The 21,442-nt window shown below is 46.7% G+C and overlaps 3 protein-coding genes across 4 annotated transcripts in view; 2 read left to right on the top strand and 1 right to left on the bottom strand.

Annotated features, from left to right (window-relative positions):
* Positions 1–885: 885 nt before the first annotated feature.
* TPRG1L (tumor protein p63 regulated 1 like) lies at positions 886–5,924 on the top strand. The gene is made up of 5 exons (XM_077311100.1): positions 886–1,159; positions 2,078–2,169; positions 2,555–2,731; positions 3,049–3,202; positions 4,313–5,924. The coding sequence occupies exons 1-5, from the start codon at positions 965–967 to the stop codon at positions 4,505–4,507; spliced, it is 813 nt and encodes a 270-aa protein (XP_077167215.1). The 5' UTR covers positions 886–964; the 3' UTR covers positions 4,508–5,924.
* A 1,026-nt stretch (positions 5,925–6,950) lies between these two features.
* On the bottom strand, positions 6,951–21,036 carry WRAP73 (WD repeat containing, antisense to TP73). 2 transcript variants are annotated; one of them, XM_077311099.1, is made up of 12 exons: positions 20,336–21,036; positions 17,967–18,119; positions 16,799–16,915; positions 14,058–14,130; positions 12,448–12,545; positions 12,102–12,188; positions 11,265–11,399; positions 11,100–11,177; positions 10,359–10,464; positions 8,685–8,810; positions 7,865–8,056; positions 6,951–7,365 (listed from the first exon to the last, which is right to left on the bottom strand). In XM_077311099.1, exons 1-12 carry the CDS (start codon positions 20,402–20,404, stop codon positions 7,250–7,252), a joined length of 1,350 nt encoding a protein of 449 aa, XP_077167214.1. In that variant the 5' UTR covers positions 20,405–21,036; the 3' UTR covers positions 6,951–7,249. The 2 variants fall into 2 exon arrangements, with proteins under 2 accessions (XP_077167214.1, XP_077167213.1); XM_077311098.1 differs by having other exon boundaries at positions 12,448–12,551; positions 20,336–21,035.
* Positions 16,871–21,442, top strand: part of TP73 (tumor protein p73) — a 56,269-nt gene continuing 51,697 nt past the window's right edge. The window contains exon 1 of the mRNA XM_077311094.1: positions 16,871–17,063. Within this exon, the coding sequence (XP_077167209.1) occupies positions 17,032–17,063 (32 nt within the window). The 5' untranslated portion in view covers positions 16,871–17,031. The remainder of the gene's footprint in view (positions 17,064–21,442) is intronic.

Genomic DNA, 21,442 nt, shown 5'->3' on the forward strand with positions numbered 1-21,442 from the left:
AAAAAAATGCCAACAAAAATATAATGATCTCTGGGAAAGTGTATATGCACATAGAAGTTCGTACCATGAAGAAAATTTAGTTGTGATTAAAGGTGCCCCAAGAATCTTAACTTTGTTCTGTTTCCTCAGATGAGGATGCCTGCATGCACACAAAATTATCACAATTTTGTGTAAGACCTAGCTTGCTGTAGTGGTTAGGAGTGTGGATTTCTAATCTGGGGAGCTGGGTTTGATTCCCTGCTCCTCCTCCACATGCAGACAGCAGGGTAGACCTTGGGCCGGTCATAGTCTGGTTAGAGCTGCTCTTGCGGAGCAGTTCTATCAGAGCTCTCTCAGCCTCACCTCCCTTACAGGGTGCCTGTTGTGGGAACAGCAAAAGTGACTGTAAGGCACTTTGAGACTCTTCCTGGTAGAGAAAAGCAGCATCTAAGAACCAACTCTTCTTCCATTGGAAGCGTGTTCAGAAGAACAGCTGGTTCTTTTATACCCCGCTTTCCACACCCTGAAGGAATCCCAAAAGCGGCTTACAAACACCTTCCCCTTCCACTCCTCACAACATCCGCCCTGTGAGGCAGGTGGGGCTGAGAGCTCTGAAAGAACTGCTCTGTGACAACGACTCTAAGAAGGCTGCGACGAACGGCTGCCCGGGGAGGGCGTCCCCTGAAGCGCGCCCCACCACTGGAGGAAAAGCACCGTCTATCAAAACAAGCGAGCCAATAGAGAGGCTTCTCCTCCGCCGCTCCTTGCCCCGCCTCCCGCCCGAGGGACGGCCGTTGGGCCGCGCGCGAGCCGCCTTCCCCGCTCCCTCCCGAGCTCCGCCCCCTGGCTGTAACCCCGCCCCCAGAGCCCTCCCATTGGGCGTCGCCGCGGCCTAGCGGGGCGGGGCTGGGACGGGACGGTGGCCGGGCGGGCCTGCTGACGATCCGGGGGAAAAGGCGAAGCGGCAGGAGGGCGGCGTGGGGCGATGTTGCAGCTGCGGGACTCGGTGGAGGGCCCGGGCGAGGCGGCGCTGATGGTCCCTGCGGCCGAGGCCGACGTCCCCTTCACCCCTCCGGGGGACCTGCCCTCGTCCTCCCTGCCGCCCAGGCAGACCCTGCGGCCGCTCAGCGTGCGCAACCCCACCCGCGGAGGGCGCCTCAAGGAGTACTTCGTCTTCCGGGTGAGTGGTAGAGCCTCCCCGCGCGGGAGCACTCTACCTCTGGGAGGGGGCAGTGGCAGGGGAGAGTTCTGGCCTTTGGGCCTTAGCTGAGAGGACCCCCGTGGAGGGGAATGGGAGGAATGGTTGTGAGTTCCCACATTGGACTAGATCAGGGGTAGCCAATCTGCGGCCCTCCAGATGTCCATGGGCTACAATTCCCATGAGACCCTGCCAGCGAACGCTGGCAGGGGCTCATGGGAATTGTAGTCCATGGACATCTGGAGGGCCGCAGTTTGACTACGCCTGGACTAGATGAACTTGGAGGACCCAACTCAATGGGAATGCTAGGTAGCCTCTCTACCCGTTGCCCCTCTAAGCTGAGTTTGGGCGCATACGTGAGCTCCACCGTCTGTTTTGTGAAACTCAAGTAGCTTTCTGTGGTTCTCAGCATCTGGCATTGGCTGCTCACTTTCCTGGTAACAGGAAAGCAAAGAACTAGCTTTTAATAGGGAAAGGGCCAGGATTCCGAGGAAGCTTAGTGGCACAGCCATTTGCAGACAGTCTGCTAATGGCATCCTGAAGATATGTCTAAAGCAGGGTAGTCAAACTGTAGCCCTCCAGATGTCCATGGACTACAATTCCCAGAAGCCCCTGCCAGCATTCACTGGCAGGGGCTCATGGGAATTGTAGTCCATGGACATCTGGAGGGCCGCAGTTTGACTACCCCTGGTCTAAAGTGTCGCTTAAAAATTAAACAAGTTGTAAATCACTTTGTTTAGAGACCAGCTTATAACAGTTCCACGTAGCCGCCAGAATCCATTCTTTGGTTTTCTGTTTTTTTCAAATAGAACACTGAAGGAGAAATTTAGCATGTTTCCAACCCCACTGCAAGATTTTAGGAAATGCATTATTATTCTTTTCTTGTCCATTTTGATCTAGCCAGGAACGATAGAGCAGGCCGTCAACGAGATCCGTGTGGTGGTGTTACCCACAGAAGATGGAGAAGTGCAAAGCGTTTGGCTGCTCACTGAGTAAGTAACAGACCCAGAGGTCCAAATCAGTATACTTTTTTTACTTTCCCACTTCATATTTTTCAGAAGAACATGGACATTGTTGTCTTAGAATTCTATACTGTGCTTTGATGGTTAACATACATGGAGAAAGTGAACTGTGCTGAGACACTAGGAATAAACAGTATCAACATCCTAACTGAACCACAGTTCTACTATGCGTCTGTGCTAAAACAGGCACTGTGTCATCAGAATAAGCTTGTTTCTAAAACTGGGATGGGCACACATCGTCTTGTCAAATCCAAATAAAACAAGTAATGTTCTGTCCAAGTAGAAGTGAAGTGACTTGCTGTATTGAGATTCCGATAGAATCATTAGGCCGTGGCTTTCCTCTCTTCTCCCTCAGAATTGATCATTGGAACAATGAGAAGGAACGATTGGTACTTATCACGGATTGGTCCCTTCTGATCTGTAAATATGACTTCATCAACCTACAGTGCCAGCAAGTGACCAGAATATTACTGAATGCAGTTGACACCATTTCAATTGGAGAATTTGAGTTTCCTCCGAAGTCACTGAATAAGTATGTTCTTGGTTTTGGGGTGGGGTGTGTGTGTGTTCGTGTGTGAGAGAGAATGTGTTGCACGAAATAGAAGACTTGTAATCCTTAATGATGAGACGGTAGCTTTTGCCTTTTAATGAATAGTGAACTGTTTGCTTTCTACCCGTTCTGACTAATGCCACCGCCCTCCCCATCATTTAATTATAGTACAACATGCATTAGGTTTTATACAATACAGTTGTGGCTGTTTTAAGTGTCGCTTTCAAACTGAATGAAATCTGTTGCCAGCATTCAAGTGGTTTAAACTTTAAACAAGCGCTCCTGAAATCTTTTTTCAGGCGGGAAGGCATTGGAATCCGAATTCAGTGGGATAAGCAAAGCCGAGCTTCCTTCATCAATAGATGGAACCCGTGGTCCTCCAACGTGCCCTATGCTACTTTTACGGAACACCCAATGGCTGATGCGGATGAGAAAATTGCCTCTCTTTGCCAAGTGAGTTGTCATTGTGCATAGAATCTTTGGGGGACTTGGGCAGAAGTAAAGCTATTTCTCACTCTGCTTTAAAAATTGCATTCATCTCTAAATCAAGGCATTTCAAGATGGAAAATGATGTATAAATTACTACATTATGTTTAGGGTGTGTGTATAGAGGACCTAAACAGAGTCACATATTACCTTTCACTTTTCACCAAGGGTGCTGGTGGATCCAGCATCCTACAATTTTCCCCTCAAGATCATAAGAGGAACATGGAGACTTTATAGAACAAATCAGAGCCTTAATTCTTCTCTCAGCTTTTCCCACGATCACAGAACTTGTACCCTCGACACAAAATCCATTCAGTCCCAGGCATACATGCAGTGTCAAGCACTTCCCTGGCTTGAATTGTCCTCCCTCAGACAACTTCTTAGCACAAGCTTGTGTCTTTCAAATAGATGAAGAATTCCCTTAGATCAGTTCCAGAGCTGAGCCTCTGGCTTAGAAATCCATGTATATAGCACACTCCTTTTGAAAGCTCCTGTAGCAGAAATTTGCTGTGTAGCATGCATTGAAAAACAAGCCTAAGCAAACAAGACAAAAGAGTGGAAACAAACTCAACCCAAAGCTTGTCATGAGGGTCAAGCCACAGCAAATAATTGGTTACATTGTGTGCACATATAAAATTAAAACCATTAGACTGTAAAATTGACAAACATTCCTAGAGGATAAGTATGTCCTATGAACTAGTACATAAAGATGACTGGACTAGTGTGTTACACACACCCAGAGCTATTGGAAATTCCATACCAGAGAACACCTGGTTGTGAAAAATATATAATACTCTCTGAATGTGTGTTCTTCATAAAGGCCAAAGCGTATTTGGTTTCACATGGTTCATAGGAAATAGTCATTCACTACGTATACTTGTAAATTGCAGGTATTTAGATTCCGTGTCAATATCTCCACCCTACCTGAACAGTAGAATTTCACACCAGCTTCACAGTTCATGGGGACAATTTTGGCTTGATGCTTTTACTAAGGAAGAATGACTTAAACATCTTTTTTTATTATTAATGTGATTCATAATTAACAAGTATGTATAACTTCTCCCCCCCCCCTTAAAGTTAGAGAACTTCAAGACACAGCTGATCCAAGCCGTGAAGAAGGCCCATAAGGAGTGCCCCCTGCCAGGGAGGGCGAATGGAGTCCTGGTGCTGGAACGCCCACTTCGTATCGAGACCTACCTGGGATTGATGTCTTTCATCAACAACGAGGCCAAGCTCGGCTATTCGATGACAAGAGGAAAAATTGGGTTTTAACTGCCGCCAAAAGAGAGCTCGCTTCCCCAAAAAACAGCGGGGAGAGATCACTGCCTAGCAACTTCTTGGACTAAGGTGGGTGGGGGGGGGACACAATAGGGTTGGTTAAGGTTTCAGTTCACTCGACAGAAAACTTGCTTTGTCATAAAATCCATGTATTACGTTGGCCGCTTTTCTCAGGTGTATCCGTGTATTTCATGACCCGATCTCTTCCCTCCTGCACACATCAGCAGCCCTCTTTATCAATTCTATGAATGTTATCACCGTCTTACCCGATTCTAGCTAAGATCTTTCCCTTCTAAATGCATCTGATGATCAGCACATTCATGATGTTTTTCCCCCTTACGGCAAGTCTTATTTCCATATACCTGAGACCTTTTTTTTTTTTTTTGTAGGGTAAATGCTGCTCTCTCTGGTGAAAGGGATTAATCTGTCCGGTGTGAAAGGGATTAGGGACTATTTAGCCAAATGCAACTCATTTTGATTGCGTCCCAAGTTAACCTCTGCATTTGAGGCTGCATGTTTGTGGTGAATTGAAATGAGGTGGAGTGGTTGTATTCTGCCTTTAAGTACCTTATACAGTCCTAATGCAGACGTCTGATTATGGTTTCGTGTTGCTGCACAGCATCCGGAAATTCTCACTGTAAACACATGTGCCACGTGGTCTGCTTTCGCAAGAATTCCTGCCACATGGGATCAAGTTTTCTATCTATAGGAAAGGGAATTTTTGATTAGCTTTATTTATTTTTTTTAACGTGAAATCAGATTAAGAGCACCAGAGCACGTGTGTAACTAATGGTCATGGAGGAGCCTATACCAGGGGTAGTCAAACTGCGGCCCTCCAGATGTCCATGGACTACAATTCCCAGGAGCCCCCTGCCAGCGAATGCTGGCAGGGGGCTCCTGGGAATTGTAGTCCATGGGCATCTGGAGGGCCGCAGTTTGACTACCCCTGGCCTATACAGTTACTCACATTTGTACATAGCTCTTCCTCCATTAAAGTGAAATAGAGAAGAGTGACATTGTAGTCGACGATGTGAATGTGCCGCATCTGGGCTTCCAGAAGCAGTTCCCGCAACCTCCTGAAACCCAGAGGCCATTCCATGCAGGGTACTGCCAAGGGGTGGGGGTGGAATGCCTTTTCCCACCCTGTCTGCATGAGCTGCTTTGGATCCCTGCCTGTATCTTGAGTCTGTTCATTGCGTCTTTCTACAAATGATCAAGCTGTCACTGGGTTGAAAAATATATGTGTAATAAGAGATGGCCTGCAATGATAATGATAAACATGCACACCTCGTGATGTTAAGCCCTCTGGAAACTTCAAAATGATTATGGTGCTGGAATGCAATGGATCACGTGTCGTTTTGTTTTTAAGCCATATATGTTTAAGCTTATTAAACTTGGAAGTCAATGTGAATCTTAAATTTTACTGAAATATGTGCCTGGTAACATGGAAGGGGCTATTGGTTTAAATGAAGGCGAGGGGTTAAGGCATGTCTGATTCTGACAGTCACTCAAGGTCAAACTAAAAGAAAGCATTTTGACAACACTCGTTTTCTCCGAGCCCCTTTGTCCAGTGCTGTTTCCAGCCCAGGTCTGGCTTCTATAGTTGCCCTGCCTTTCTGTCCCTCTGCACACAACACTCACTTCATCACGGATTTCATCATTCCATCTGGTGTTTGTATTTTGCCATTTCTCCCCAGAAGCTGTTCTCTGAAATCTCCCAGTGTTCTCTTTGGGTTCCTGCCCACAGGCATGGAAGGCAGTTAGCAAAGAGATGAAATCCATATCAGACCTCTGTAAGTGCCCAGAGGTCAGAAAGAGATGGAACCTGCCCTACCCCCCCCCAAAAAAAAAAAATACAGCTGTAAAAAGCAGACTACAACCTCCTTAAAAAAAAGATCAATTACAATCAGTATGATGACATACAAAGGATTCTGGATCTAATAATTTCAGCCCTAATGTCTGGCAAAGACCCACTGCAAAAAAGCATCTTACCTGCCAAATTCTGTTAGACGTGTTAGTCTTAGCCATGTCTGGACTGTGCAGGACAACTGGCCAGGAAAAGGGTTGGCTTAAGTGCACTGCTCACCTCTGAATCCAGGGAGACAAGGAGTAACTTGCCTTTCAAAGCAGGGCTATGAGGCTGCAGAAGTCAACTGGAACAGTCCACAAACGGATATTAGAATCCTCCACCGGAAGTGCAGGGGCACAACTGATTTGAGGCCCTTGTGTTGTCTAAACCTGGCTTACTGGGACAACAGAAAGGGGCCCAAGCCCAGCATATCTCTGATGGTCAACTACTTAATGCTCAGTAACCAAACCAGTACCTAAATCTAGTTGTTTGCTTCACAGGAATGCAACTGCACTTCCTGCTGAAGTTCAAAAGAACAGAACGGGCGGCCAGGTGTTGTAGTACTCAGGCTTTTGGTTCAGGCGAGAGTGTATATATAATCAAATGGTTTATTGAAGTTTCAGGACAACTAAATGATTCGAACACTGCAAAAATAGACACTGTATTAAAAACGAATGGCCTAAAAGGTGAAGATCAGCTCGCCACTCTCTGCTTGGCCACATTAATTTAAACCAAGTGTTATTTTCTAGTAACAGCCTAGCGCTGCCACATGGATACACATGTTAGACAGAGTTCATTGCAAATCCAGCCGGTGGGTTTCTCCCCAGAATGCTGCAGAATTAATTAGCCAGCGAACTGTTTTCCGTTGGAGCTTTCTTTGAGGGCTGCTATTTCACGTCTTCTGCCTCTCTTTCCAAGTAACACACACAGAAGTTTTCCTTACTCATGAGAGCTATAGAATCCCCGGTGGAGTGCCAGGACAAGGAAACCACCTGGAAGTCACCTGCAAACACGGACCGAAGCAGTTTTCATTAACAAATCACCCAAATCTTACAGTCATCATCTTACGTTATTCCACATACAAAAGACACTTGCACTACGTACTGTAATATGCAGCCAGCACCATTCAGAGCTTCCTGGCATGTATTAAGAATTAGCAAATGCATGCGTTGGAAGCTTTTCATAGTAGAATCCAACTCACTGGTTGGAATCCCAAAGTTATTATGCAGGCACACGCCGTCTTCGGTCACACAAAGGCCATTTTATTTGTGCCAGACTAGGGTGCGAAGGTAAATCCAAATATAACCACCTGTTTGCGTGAACAGCTACAGAAATATTTGGCTGCATTTACAGCACTCACTTTTCGGCTCTTGGCTCTTTGAAGCCAACACACGTTGAAACATTTTGCCAAAAAAGTTCAGCGTCGCGTCAAAACAAGGAGCCGAGCAATGATCCCTGTGAACTGCCACTGCGTCCGACACAGCGGCTGCAGGATTCCTTACCTTCCACTGGGATCTGTACGGACACGCATCCTGCCAGGGACCACAGGTACACTCTGCTGTTTGCGGTGCATACGGCGAGTCGGGACCGACAGGGATCCCACTGGAACTGTTGAACGGCACACAGCTGCTCCAAGACGACAAAGAGTTTCATCTTTTGCATGTCCCAGATCCAGACAGCGTTAGGAATGTTATCTAGGGGAAATGAACAGCAGGAGCATTTCAAGTTCCCCAGCTTACCCCCTGGACAACCAGAAGGCCTCAGGATATGTGACCCGTCTTGCAGCACTAAAACAGGAAGGACCTGCACCGCTAGAAGTGAAAACCTAGTACACTTCTGGTGGAATGACCCTCAGTGGCAGAAGACGATCCTGTGCATGTGTTAAGAGAATCATGACAGTGGGAATAATGGTAGTTCATAGTCTGGGGAAGAGGGCTTGCACTCAAAAGCTCACACCCTGTATACATCTTTGTTGGTCTTAAAGATGCTCCTGGACTCTGATTTTATTGTGCTACTTCAGACCAACACGGCGACCCATTGGAATCTACCCCATAGGTGGTGTTCTCTATTCCATGGGGTTGTCAACCTGTGGTCTTCCAGATGTCCATGGACTACAATTCCCATGAGCCCCTGCCAGCAAACGCTGGCAGGGACTCATGGGAATTGTAGTCTATGGACATCCGGAGAACTACGTTGACTAACTCCCGCTCTATTCCATTTCATTCAAGTGCACGGAAGGTCCAAGGAGCAATCCTGGAACCCTTTCACCTCTCCATAAGAACAGCTCCACTGCACGACACACACAAGAAACTAGAAACTAACCATTTCTGGTTGCCAGGAAACAGTTATCCGAGCTGAAAGCCAACATTCCAACACCAATTCTAGGATTGGCTCGATCCACTGCAGGTTTGACGTGTTGCAAAGAAACGGGGGGCTCAGCAATTTCATCTGAAATATAACGGAGAGAGAAATATCCTGTCAGCTGGAAAGCCGAACGATTCTAGTCTCCTGGCCAATCAATAGGATTCCCCGGATTCCTGCTTGTTGCAACTAACAACAGTGTGCAATGCACACACTTTGCTAAAACCCCTGTGAAGGGGCATAAGACAACATTAAGCATAAAAACAACGTATTTCAGGTGTTCTAGGAAAGGGGTCATATAATAACAGAAGTAATCATAAAAACAGCAGTATGAGCACCCCAGCAAGGATGCAAGGCATTAAGGGGGCAGGGGCGAGAGACAATTAAAATAAGATGGGATAAAACGTCAACTAAAAACCTGGGTGAAGATAAACATTTTGGTTTGGCTCCTGACATACAGTAGACACCAGGTAAGCCTCACGGGAAAGGCAATTTTAATGGAAAACTGCCACCACAGAAAAAGCCCCATCTCCAGCTGTCATCCACTTGACTTCTGCATGCAGGGGCACAGAGGGCAAGGCCAGGCCTGGGAGGGAGACCTTAATTGGCAGGCAGGGCAGTTGCTGTTTACAGCTATGTCAGTCCAAAAGGAAAAGCCTAAAAGTTACGAACACAATCCATGTTAATACCTTGGATGAAGACCAAGCCAAACCACAAGTAAGAGCACACAAGCTCTTGAGCTCAACAGAACCGGTTATAGAACAATCAACTTCTGTGAAACTCACAAAGATCTTCCCAGTCACAACACAACAAAGCCTTCCCCTCCCAATCTCTAGATGAAGCGTGTTATATGACAATGTTGCATATTCTCCAGTCACCTGAGAGTCAGAGAGTAGCTACACAAGACTGGGACTTAGTGGCATCACCAAAGCTGTGGGATGACCCTCCTGAGGAAGGCCTCAAAACCACCTCTTCATAAACATTCAAGGGGACAGTTTGTTTTCAGCAGGTTTCTGCATCTTAAATTTATTTCTGGTTAGCCAAGGTATTTTGGCTGAAATCTAACAGATATGCAGTGCAATTCTAGGCAGTGTTAATCAAGTCTACACAGGATTGCACCATTGCTGTCCTGGATCATTGCTCTGATCTTGTTATATATTCCTGCCAGTGCTTTGAAAAGCTGGAGTATTCTAATAGCCAGGACTCTGTACTTCCAGCAAGATTAGGAACAGCGGGTTCTGTGAAACAGTTGCAGGACCTGTACGTTTAAGGTTAAAGAGGCAGAAACGCAGGAGGGCAATCAAAACAGATAAAGAATTGCGCACTATTCTACGTCGCCTTCTGAACCAACTCGATTCAAAACGCAAACTGGATTTAACACAAGGCCCACCCTACAATCTGCTTAAAGTGTATCTCGCAGTCTTCTAACGCAGGGGTAGTCAACCTGTGGTCCTCCAGATGTTCATGGACTACAATTCCTATGAGCCCCAGCCAGCAAACGCTGGCAGGGGCTCATGGGAATCGTAGTCCATGAACATCTGGAAGACCACAGGTTGACTACCCCTGTTCTAACGGACTGCACTAAACCCTCCCTTGAAGGAAAAGGAAGCACCTCGTCAGGGTGTCTCTACTTACATTTACTCTTTGTACTGAAGAGAGAGCTCGCCGCTGTCTTGGAAGGGGGGAAGAGAAGTTTGTCCATTTCCACTGTTGGCGATTTCTCTGTTTCTTTATAAACTACCTAGAGTAGGGGGGGGAAAGAACAAGCCAGATTTCGCAACAATGAGCATTATTTATTCATTTAATCACCGAAGGCTCAGGGCAGCTTACAAGATCCCAAGCAATAAACGAAGAGTTAAGGTGTTTAAAACATTTTAGACATTAAAGTCAAGTTTACATTAAAATCAGAGGAGCTCACTGATGTTCACACTTGTGGAGGAGGGAGTTAAAATGCTGCCGTGCTATTAACTGGGCGGCATAGGACTGGTTGTCGCTTATGGATGTAAAGACAGAGCTTGTTCCGCCAGGCGTACAGTTGAGGCCTAGAGTAGAGTAAGATCAGCATTCTAGCTGCCCTCCCTGCTTAAATCCACCCAGTTCATTTCCAACTGAGAAATAATATCTCTCATATAGCCTGTCGCCTCTTTTACAGCAAGGGTGGACCATCCAGCACAGTACGGTGTTTTTCCAATTTTAGAGAAACTTGCCTAAGTAACTTAAATTTTAATACTTGTGTATTTAAATTTTTGTAGAACTTTAAAATGTCTGTTTTTTTTGTATGCTGTGACCCAGCCTTTCGGAGAAAGACCCTGAGCCTTTCGGAGAAGGGTGGGATAGAAATACAATATTAAATTAAATCCCCATTTCTCTACTTACTATCTTTGGGCTAGCCACAGTTACAGGGTGGTCAAATTCGGCAATCTTCTTCCACGTCACATGGTTCAAAATGCGCACCTGATGGAAGCAACAAGCTGAGTAATTACATGCTGCTTTCTTTCTCCTTCGCTTGCCCGCCAGGCTAAGGGATTATGGCGTTTTTACCTTTTCATCATAACTGCCAATTGCCAAGAATTGGCTGCTGGGACTCCAAGAGACAGATTTAATTCCAAGTGACCACTCGTAGGCACGGTAAGTGGACAGCAGACGGCCATCGAGGGAATACAGCAAGATTTTGTACTGAAAGGGAAATTGGAATCTTTAAACTTGCAGTTGTTAGATTTTAGGCCTGTTCCACTTCTGGACACGCACTTAAACTATCCGCAGACCAAAGAGTATCACCAAAATTACAGTTTCCTCTGTAAAAGTTTGAACACAGAAATGCATCACAAGCCTTCCAAGTATGAGGGGCTGTGGCTTAGTGGTAGAGCATCTGCTTGGCATGCAGAAGGTCCCAGGTTCAATCCTCAGTATCTCCAGTTACAGGATCTGGCTGGCCTCTGCCTGAGATTTTGGAGAGCTGCTGCCAATCTGAGTTTGATGAATCAGATTCAATATAAGGCAGTTTCATGAGTTCAAGAGTAAGCAACAGAGTTCTTGAGCTGGCAATAAAAATCAGGCACCTGTTATTTTATATGGCTATCAGCCTGTTTGTTGCCTTAATCTGGATAGCCCAGGCTAGCTCAAAATTGCTAGACTGCAGAAGCTAAGTGGGGAAAAGTCTGATTAGCCCTTGGATGGCAGACCGCCAACAAAATCCAGGGCTGCTAGGCAAAGGAAGGCAATAGGAAAACATTACCTCTGCTCAGGTCTTGCTTTGAAAACCCCTCTAGGGTTGCCATAAATCAGCAGATGTCACTTTCTACCACAAGCCCATTTATACACTTCTCCGAAAAGGTTATTCGAAGACTGGTGCAAGGTTTGCCCATATGTGCCCCTCACCTCAAGGCAGCTGTCCCACACGGCCAACACGCAACCATTAGGAGCCCATTCGATCCCAGCTATGTCCTGCGTCTCGGTGTCAAAATGCTTCCAAAACAAAGAGGAGGAATCTTTATTAATGCAAGGGTTAGAAGGCAATCAGCAAACTATGCTTGGCATAAGGACATAGTTAAAGGCTAAACATTGAAGATGCAAGGAGACAGAAGGGAGGGGGGTACGGTGGTGGAGAGAGGCTCTACCCCAGCCCCCCCATTCCAATTTTGCAGGAGTATTACATTTGTACTAATTCTAATTTAGGGTAAAAGGTGTGCCAGAGCCCAGAGTAGTAGATCTTTTTTTTGTTTACCCTCAGAAGCTGCCAGTCGCTGCACACAAAGAGGCTGATGTAATCCTTGCAGTCTCTCCTCTCTGCCAAGGCCATGTAGCGGCCATCTTTCGTGAAGGCTATTCCTGCCAAAAAAAAAAAAAGGGGGGGGGGAGGGAGGAGCACTCAGGGAAGTGAAGTGAAAGTGGGACAACTGATACCGCATTCCCAGCTTGATGTGGAGAGGGGGGGAAGAAAAAGCAGTAAAAGGGCAAGGAGAAGGAAAACAAAGCCAGGACAGAAAAGGACGTGGTTTCCTGGGTGCCATTCAAAGCCGTTTTTGTTATTCCTTGGCTCACACTTATCTCAAGTGGCCCTGCATAATGATCGCTCTGTATTTGCTCTCGAGGGGCAGCCAAAAGGCTTGCTCGACTCTTCGAGGCCCTAAGTGCCACCATTGTAACTCCAGGACGGTCAAGTTTTCAAGAGCAGAAAGACCGTAATACACGCGTGTGTGAAAGGAAAACAAAAGCAGGACCCAGGACACTGCGTCCCCAGATGCTCCGTTCGCGGGTAAGTAGCGTAAAATGCTTTTTTGGAAGACCACAAAAACCGCAACTTTGTTTTAAGTACCACTCTGGCAATGAGCAGGGATCGGGGGGGGGGGGGGACGGGGGACGGACGATGTAGCTCCTTAAAGTCTTACGTTCGTGAATGACACTTGAGACTATTCCTCATTGGTTGGCCGCTAAAAACATCTCTTGCCTTGGAAAATCTATAGTAGGGGTGTAGCCAAACTGTGGCTCTCTAGATGTCCATGGACTACAATTGCCATGAGCCCCTGCAAGCGCGAGCTTGCAGGGGCTCATGGTAAGCGTAGTCCATGGACATCTGGAGATGTCCTGCGGGGTCACCGGAGGTCAGCTGTGACTTGACGGCACTTTCCAACATCAATTCGTTTAGCTGGTCATTAATTGGCTAAATGAATACCTTTCTGTACATAGTGGTTTTAATATTTAATAATGTTGCTTAGGGTCCCTAAATGGGAAGTCCCCCCCCACATTCACCATGGCTAGTAGCCGCTGACAGACCTCTCCTCGGGGATCCTCCATACACCTGTCTCAACCCCTTTTAAAGCTATTTAAGTCTTGGGACCATCATGACATCCTTTGGCAGCAGATTTCACACTTAGATCACCCCCTGTGTAAAGTAGTAGATCCTTTTGACCGCCTTGAACTTATTGCCCATCAACATCATGTATATGATGTTATATGTAAACTATCCAGTGAATGAATGAATGAATGAATGAATGAATGAATGAATGAATGAATGAATGAATGAATGAATGAATGAATGAATTTGATGCCTTCAAGTACTTGGGAGATGCCAGGCAACAATTCTGTAAGCTGGGCTTTTGTTTTACAGACGCTCACCGCTTGGACAGGCGCCTGTATCAGAGACAACGGAACTCACGCATGCTGAGCAGGACAGATTAATTACCACTTTGCATACAAAGACCCTCTGGATCAAATTTGTACTACAACGACCTTTCCTGCGTAGGCTTCGGTGAGAAAGGGTTTCGGTGTACACAGAAAATGGCAACAATGGGGGGGAAAAACATTCTCTTCGTGTATTTGGGGAGCTCCACTTACCCTGCTGACAGGCTTTCGGATATTTGATATAAGACACAGATTTGGTACACAAGGACCAGACAGTTATCCGCAGCTGTTGGAAAGAGAGAAAAGAGACGGAGGAAGCATTTGTTTATCTTTGCAGATGAAATGGAGGAGTGGGAGTCTGATTCAAAAGCCCCCTCGGGTTGCACGTGACATGCCTTTGCTAAGAGATTTAAAAAATCCTGGGAATAATTTAAGTTATACCAAGCTAAATATTTGGAATATGAAATATAGAGCAGTTTTGTTTCAAATATTTCCTCCCTACCAAAACCGAAAGGCTACCAAATGGGCACAGTATTGCACTCCTCAGATCTTAGAAGCTACGGAAGACTGGCCCACAGAAGAGCTGGATTCTCACCCAGCTGCACCTTGAAGATCAGCAGTGTTACCAGGACAATTGGTTCTGACAGCCAAAGCTTCCTCCTTTTACCTGATGAAGGGAGCTTTGACATCTGAAAGCATAGGCCCTGGAAATATTGCTGGTCTTTGAGGTACCACTGGATTTGAATGAGGTTCAACTACAGACCAAAACACCTGAAACTCACCTGAAACAATAAAGTCACAGTAAGAAGCTTTCTTTCCAACTAACCTCCCAGTTACAGACCTTCCTCCCTACCACGAGCTATTGGCTTAATTAGAGTTTCCAAACCCACATCCTACCAATGACTGCCCAGCTGTTGTTTTGCAGTGAGGTGTGAGGCAGGGTGGGAAGCAATCAAAAGCAGGAGCATTTTTTAAATAGCCTCAAAACAGCTGAGAAATAAGAAGCATTTAGACAGGAACGCGATAAACAAGTCTGGAGAGCCAGGCTGAGGAACTTCCCCCAAAAACTTTTGACGTTCCTGGGCAGGTGGCAAGACTGGCGATTTTAACGCACAAAACCCCACGCCTGAGCAACCTGGCGTCTCAAGTGACTGTCAACTTTTGTCCCAGACTTGACTAGGTCACTGGGCCTCCTTGCATAGCTGTGTCTGTCAGCGCGGGATTTCGGAGGATTACAGGACGCATTCCTCGACAGAAAGTATTTTTTCAACCAATATAGACATTTGCAATTAGTGAAGATAAGAGCCTCGGCTAAGAGAAAACCACCCACAGGTTCTCTGGCATGCCGCTGTAGCACCTTCACTGGCTGTTCGGAATCAAGTCACTGCTCTGAGAGACGCCTACAGGTATAAACCTACCAGCTCCCACTTGAATTTGACTAAGCAAAACCTTTAGCAACTCCTGTCCCACATACCAGGGGTAGTCAACCTGTGGTCCTCCAGATGTTCATGGACCACAATTCCCATGAGCCCCTGCCAGCATTTGCCCACATCCTCCTCTCTAGGCTTGGTTCCGGATCTCCCACGGGCTGGTCTATGGTATCCTACAGTCAACTCCAATCTTGACATTCCACTGGATTTGCTAGCATCTCCAGTACAGAGTCATGTGTGCCACCCATCAATTATCCCCTGCTAAAAGCTAGCAAGAAGCCTATTTCAGTATTGGCACAGCCACACAAAGAATCACAAGCATGAGAAACTATTAGGGGGCGCTTTGTAAAGGGCCAAGCTTCCAAATCCGTGCAGCAGCCGTTGGGAGAGGACCTTGAAGCCTTTCAAAGGATCCTTGAAGGGGATGAGGCACCTAATGCAGTGATATTAAGTATCCTCGAAGGGCTGGTTCCAATACACTAGCCCACTGTCTGCTCTGCTAGCCGGCGGATTTAGAGGACCTGAGAGGAGCTGCAATTCCGATACCGGCATTTCCCAACCAGCTGTCTGCCACAAGTTAATTTAGCAACCCTGTTTACAGCTGGAGAGAAAGCCTATCCGAAACACACATGCCAACTTGGCAAAGGCTTAATGAAAGCCCAGCAGGGTCAACTAGAGTTCTGCTGGCCGGTAATAAATACTCATCCACCGCCCACACAGACGTGGGCCGTTTGGAAACAGCACATGGTGTGCAGAGGCAGCAGCCCCCAGGCCAGCAGCATCACCGCAGGGGGCTCCGTGGCTCAGCTCCGTTTTGCAGCTCTAGCAAACGGCATATTTGATGGAGCGAAGGTCCACCCTGCAGACTAGGTAAGGCGGTGAGTCTGTATTTCGGACAAGGGATAAGGGTAGATGCCTTTCCTAATATACACAGTCTTATACAGTGCTTTTGAATAATCATGGACATCACAACTCAGTAACCCACACAGCCTTTATGTAAATCAGGATGACCCCTAGACCAGTGGTCCCCAACCCCCGGTCTGGGGACCGGTACAGGTCCGTGGATCGGTTGGTACCGGGCCGCGGCTCCTCCTTGTCCTCCTCCCCGGCTGCTGCCTCGGGGGCTGCCCTGCCAGGGGCTCAGGCGGCAATGGCAACATCCCTCGGCAAAAGACTACCTCCCCCCCCCGGCCTCAGTAAAATTGTCAAGCATTGACTGGTCCCCGGTGATAAAAACGTTGGGGACCGCTGCCCTAGACTACACAGGAGAGCAGGGGACTAGGAGACAGTGGCTTGTCTAAGTGCGCTAGTCTAAAATCAGCCTCTTCAAACTTGCACGCTCATGTTTAAACCAAGTTGGTTCTGCACCCAAACCTACAAAGCCAACGACAAAGAAGTAAGTCACGCAGCAGATGCAGAGGGCACACCACACTACAGCTCTGAGTGCTTCAGGCTATTTTAGGGACCAAAGCACAGACAGGAACATTTGATATCTTGAAGGAGCAGCCCCAGCTTCACGCTTACGTGGAACTCGGTGGTGTTGAGAATGTGACGGCCATCCGGACTCCAGCAAGAAGCCACCAGTCCCGCTGACCCTTCGTCGATCCTGCAGTGCCAGTCCGGCTGCTCCAAGGACCAGACCTGAGGCAACAGAGGAGGAACGGTCACCCCAGGACAGGACGGATAAAGTCTCACCTCCGTACCCTCGACGGATCGCTTTGCAGCTCAGGAAAAAGCCAAGGAGATCACCAAAGACCATGAAAGACTGGCGCTGGATCCCCCTACAGCGGTAAGCCACTTTCAGCTTTAGAATTCAAAGTCAACCGAGTCCCATGGCGCACCTGAATGCTAAAGCATTCGTTGTGGCACCAGCTTTCCTAGGCCTTCAGCAGAAGCCTCAGGTGAAGAAGGCCTAAGGGGGGGGGGGGAGGAGGGAAGGCGGCTGCACGCAATACATTTCTTAGCCTTTGTCACAGGACTCTTTTTACTAAGCCCCTAATACACTGTAAAAGTGATATTTCAAACGGTTTATTAATCATTTACAGAACTGTTTTCCCACCTAGAAAACAATTTCTAAAAGGTTTTTAAGCAGCAGAGTTCTTACATATGGGGGAGTAAATATTGCTCCCACGCAACCCAGCAAGGCAGTTTGATGGCTACAGCATTCACTTGGGCCCCGGAGTAGTTGCTATAGGGTGGTAACTTAAGAGTCTTATTTTCAAATGTGCTTTACAATTATTACCTTGGTCGAGACCTGAAGACCACCTGAGAACCATTCCTAATTTACATACAAAAGTACTGATGCAAAACAATAGTTCCTTCTAACATTTCTACTGCTGCTCCCTGTCCTCTTGTGACAGCAGAAGAGGTGGTAGAATTCAGCCCAGTGATTTTGCCAAGGATATCAGGCAGGTCTAGAACAGCAGGATTCTGAAGCCAGTCTGTGTCCACACACTGCATTAGTCCGATTTCCTTCTGACAGAACCACAGCACAAGGTACTCAGAATTACAGTGCTGTACTAAATGAGTGGATTTTTAAGAAACATGTTATCAACATGTAAAGGTTTTCAAAATATGCCCAACATTTTTCTCCTGCCCCCTACTCAAATGAAAGCATTAATATCCTCAGCAATAGACAGATACCCGATGCTTAAAAGCCCCAAAAGAGAATTCACAGTATATTGGTGCCCACCTGCACAACCCCTCGTTTGTACATTGCACATAATATAAACAGAGAATCTGAAGACCACTCGATGTGCTGGATTTGATCCAGGCAGGTGAAGAGCTGCAAGATTTGGAGGGTGTTGGTGCTGCGGACCACCAAACGGTACTGCACACCTGAGGCCTGGACAGAAACAAACGAAAAAAATTAATAGCTTGCTTAGCTAAGCCTTGACTCAGTAGCAAAGCTTAGGCTTCAAGCCCCAGAAACTCTAGTATTAAAACAGAAAACCTCTGCCTGACACCTCAAGGAACATGGCCAGCCTATGTAATTCTATATATTAGGGTGCCAACAGGTAAACATTTTGATTCATTCACAAGCTTAATGTATTTGCTGACCGAGATTCACTCTTCAAATGGTGTCATGTGTGCGTTAAGTGGTGCCAAGTCACTTCCGACTTACCAGTGACCCTATGAATGAATGAGTGACCTTCAAAGAGTCCCCTTGGCAAGTAACAGCCTTGCTCGGGTCCTGCAAACTGAGAACTGTGACTTCCTTTACTGAGTCAATCCATCTCATGTAGCCCGGGTCATTCAGGTCCGTTGGAACTTATCTTACCAGTGTTAAAAATACCTCCACTAGCAGCTAATGGAACCAAAGCATCCAGAGAAACACCTGCACCCTTATGAACCAGTTTTAAGGTCAACTTTGTCCAGGTCCCTCTGACCTCAGAGATTGTGGATAGGGAACAGGTACTTGGTTATGGTGGCACCCTCCAAATACAAGCCTACCTGGCACCTGCCTAGCACCTGCCCAGCTGATTTCCAAGTGCCAGGTCACAGCAGTTTTAATTTCCCCAAGTATTTAAATTGAAGATGACAGCTTGTTTTTTAAACTATCCCTTCTGTTCTAAAGGCAGCTTGATGAGGGTTGCTCCACACCCAGATGGTCACCTTTTTAACCTGTATTCTACCTGCAACTGTTAGTCTGGCATTTAATTACTGGGATTGTATTACATTTTTACTGGTACTGTAAATCACCTTGGAGAATTTAAATAAAAGACAAACCCTCAGTAAAGGGGCCTACTTGAGATGCTGGAGAAACAAAAGGCCAAGACCATCCTCAGTTGCATTTTATTTCATTCTTTGCTACTGTTAATATAGCAGAACCAAAGCTGCCTCAGAAATCTTCCCAGTCAATCAGAGCTCTTGCTCAATAGGTTTTCCCAATTATTTCAGACATCCTGAAAGGCAAACACATGCTTCACCTGATATTATTTGATCATTTACTTGCAAACTGTTCATTTAAAATATTTCTTCCCCATCCCCTTTCAGTGATATAGTGTTTAGGCTTATATCAGGCGTCACAAAAATTAAAATGTAACTGAAATCAGATGAAATGTCACAAAAACCAGATTAAAGCGGCACAACATTTAAAGATGGGAGGGGTGTAATACCAATAGCTGCAAGAGGTTCCAAGCAGATACTGTTTTTAATAGCCTACTTTACAGAGGCAACAATAGTGGGTGGACTGGAAAAAATATTTTAGAAGGACACGAACATATTCTATACAACTACAATTGGCTGAGACCAGGTGGAAACAAAATTTGATAAATAAAAAGGCTTTTTATCCTGCCCTTCCTACAAGAAGCTCAAGGTGGCGTGCAGAGCCTCCCTTTACTCAATTGGGATAAAATCTTTAAAATAAAACATCCTCCGAGAGATTTCACAACACCAAATTGATCCAAACCAGTATATTTAGAAATGGGTCTTTTTAAATGAAATCTGGCAAGAGAGTAACATTTTAAAAGTCAAAATAAGGTACAAAAACCACATCTACCTCTTAAGAATTTTTTTACAGAACTTGTTTTCCTGTGAAAATAAATAAGACCTTGCTTGGTTAACAGTCCTCCCCCCCTCTGAAAAAAAAAAAAGCCCACAACAACACAAACTAGAAAATGCATTATTCTTCTAGATGCCACAACCATATACCTTCCTCAGGTGCCAAACACAGAACAGGACTCTCTGAACATTTCTAAAGTCACTGCTACAAGGCTGAAATCCTCCATAGCTGATACAAAGGTTCAACTTCCAATCCTCTCTGGGCTACAAACTTGCACCTAATGTCCTACTTACAAGGTGACCAGATTTTAACATTGGTAAAGCGGGACACCATTGACCGGTGGGGGCTTCTTGATTAAAAATTTGGTCTATATGGAGCAACAAAAAGTTTCATAGAACACATAGAACACAAAAATTATATTGCAATATATATACTTTTAATTTCAACATAAGTACAATTTGCCAGATGTCCCTCCAAAAGTGGGACAATCTGGTCACCTTATACTTGCACATCCCCCCCCCAATACACCCCCCCCCCCAAACACTGCCGTTGCTCACCAAGCACATCCCATCCGGAGAGAACTTGCACAACTGCCCGGAGAGCTTAAAACACTCTGAAAAATTCATGCTTGCCCAATCAAAACTGGCGAGGAGGGGAGGCAGAGAAAAAGAGACAGGGCAGCTCAACCAAACCTTGGGGCCAGAGCCCTTCTTCTCCCCAATCCTCCCATGACCCAGTCACTTGCAGGGCAGGTGAGGCAGGCACAGGTGTCCCTGGGTGCATCCAAGCCCAGAAACCAGCCAAAGGGGAGGAAATTGGCCTGGCCCTTTTAGAAATGCCCTTCTCCCCTGAGCATTTAGAAGGTCCTTGGGATGATGCTTTTAAAAAGAGGGAGGGGGGGAACTAGGGGTCCCCCTCTTTCTGGGAATACGTTTAACTGGAGCCCCAATAGGGACCTATCTATAAATACAGGATATATATAGGATGATAATAATTGTATAGATAGGCGCCAGGCGGGGTTCTAATAGGCTTGAAGAGCCTCAATAGGGACAAACTCTCCCCTCCCCCCCATGGGGCGCCCTAGGGGGGGGAGAAAGGGGGGGAAGGACCATTAACCCGCCCACCCCGCCCTCCTTCACGGTGGGGCGAAGCTGTCCGCCCCCCAAACGCCTTAAAAGGGCGGGAAGAAGCCGCGGGTCCAGCCGCCGCCTCAGGCCAAGCCCGGCCGCCGGCTTCAAAGGCGCCCGCCAATCAACCGCCTCTTTCCCGGGCCGGAAGCGGCCGGAGCGGAAGAGGCGGGAGAGAGCCCGGGGCATCTTGGGAGATGGAGTTCGCGCGCGGGCTGCGGGAGCCCGATTGCCGCGCGCGGGCCGGTGGGCGCGGGAGATTTTCTGCAGGCGGCGCGAGTCGCTGGTTTATTGTTTGTCCGTCTGGAGTATTCCGCTTTTGGGGGAAACGGCTGCCTTGGAAGGTGGGATCCAAGGTGGTTGCACCATTGCAGAGGTCGGACCCCTCCGAAAATGCCGCTGTCCCCACGCCTCCAGCAGTTCTACCCGCGCCACCACTTTATTTATTATATATGTATTATATTTATATGCCGCCCTCCCCGAAGGCTCAAGGCGGTTCACATGAAACGGAAACGATACAGATAACTTAGTTTAACA

Source organism: Paroedura picta, chromosome 15, assembly GCF_049243985.1.
Source record: "Paroedura picta isolate Pp20150507F chromosome 15, Ppicta_v3.0, whole genome shotgun sequence".
Lineage (NCBI taxonomy): Eukaryota > Metazoa > Chordata > Lepidosauria > Squamata > Gekkonidae > Paroedura > Paroedura picta.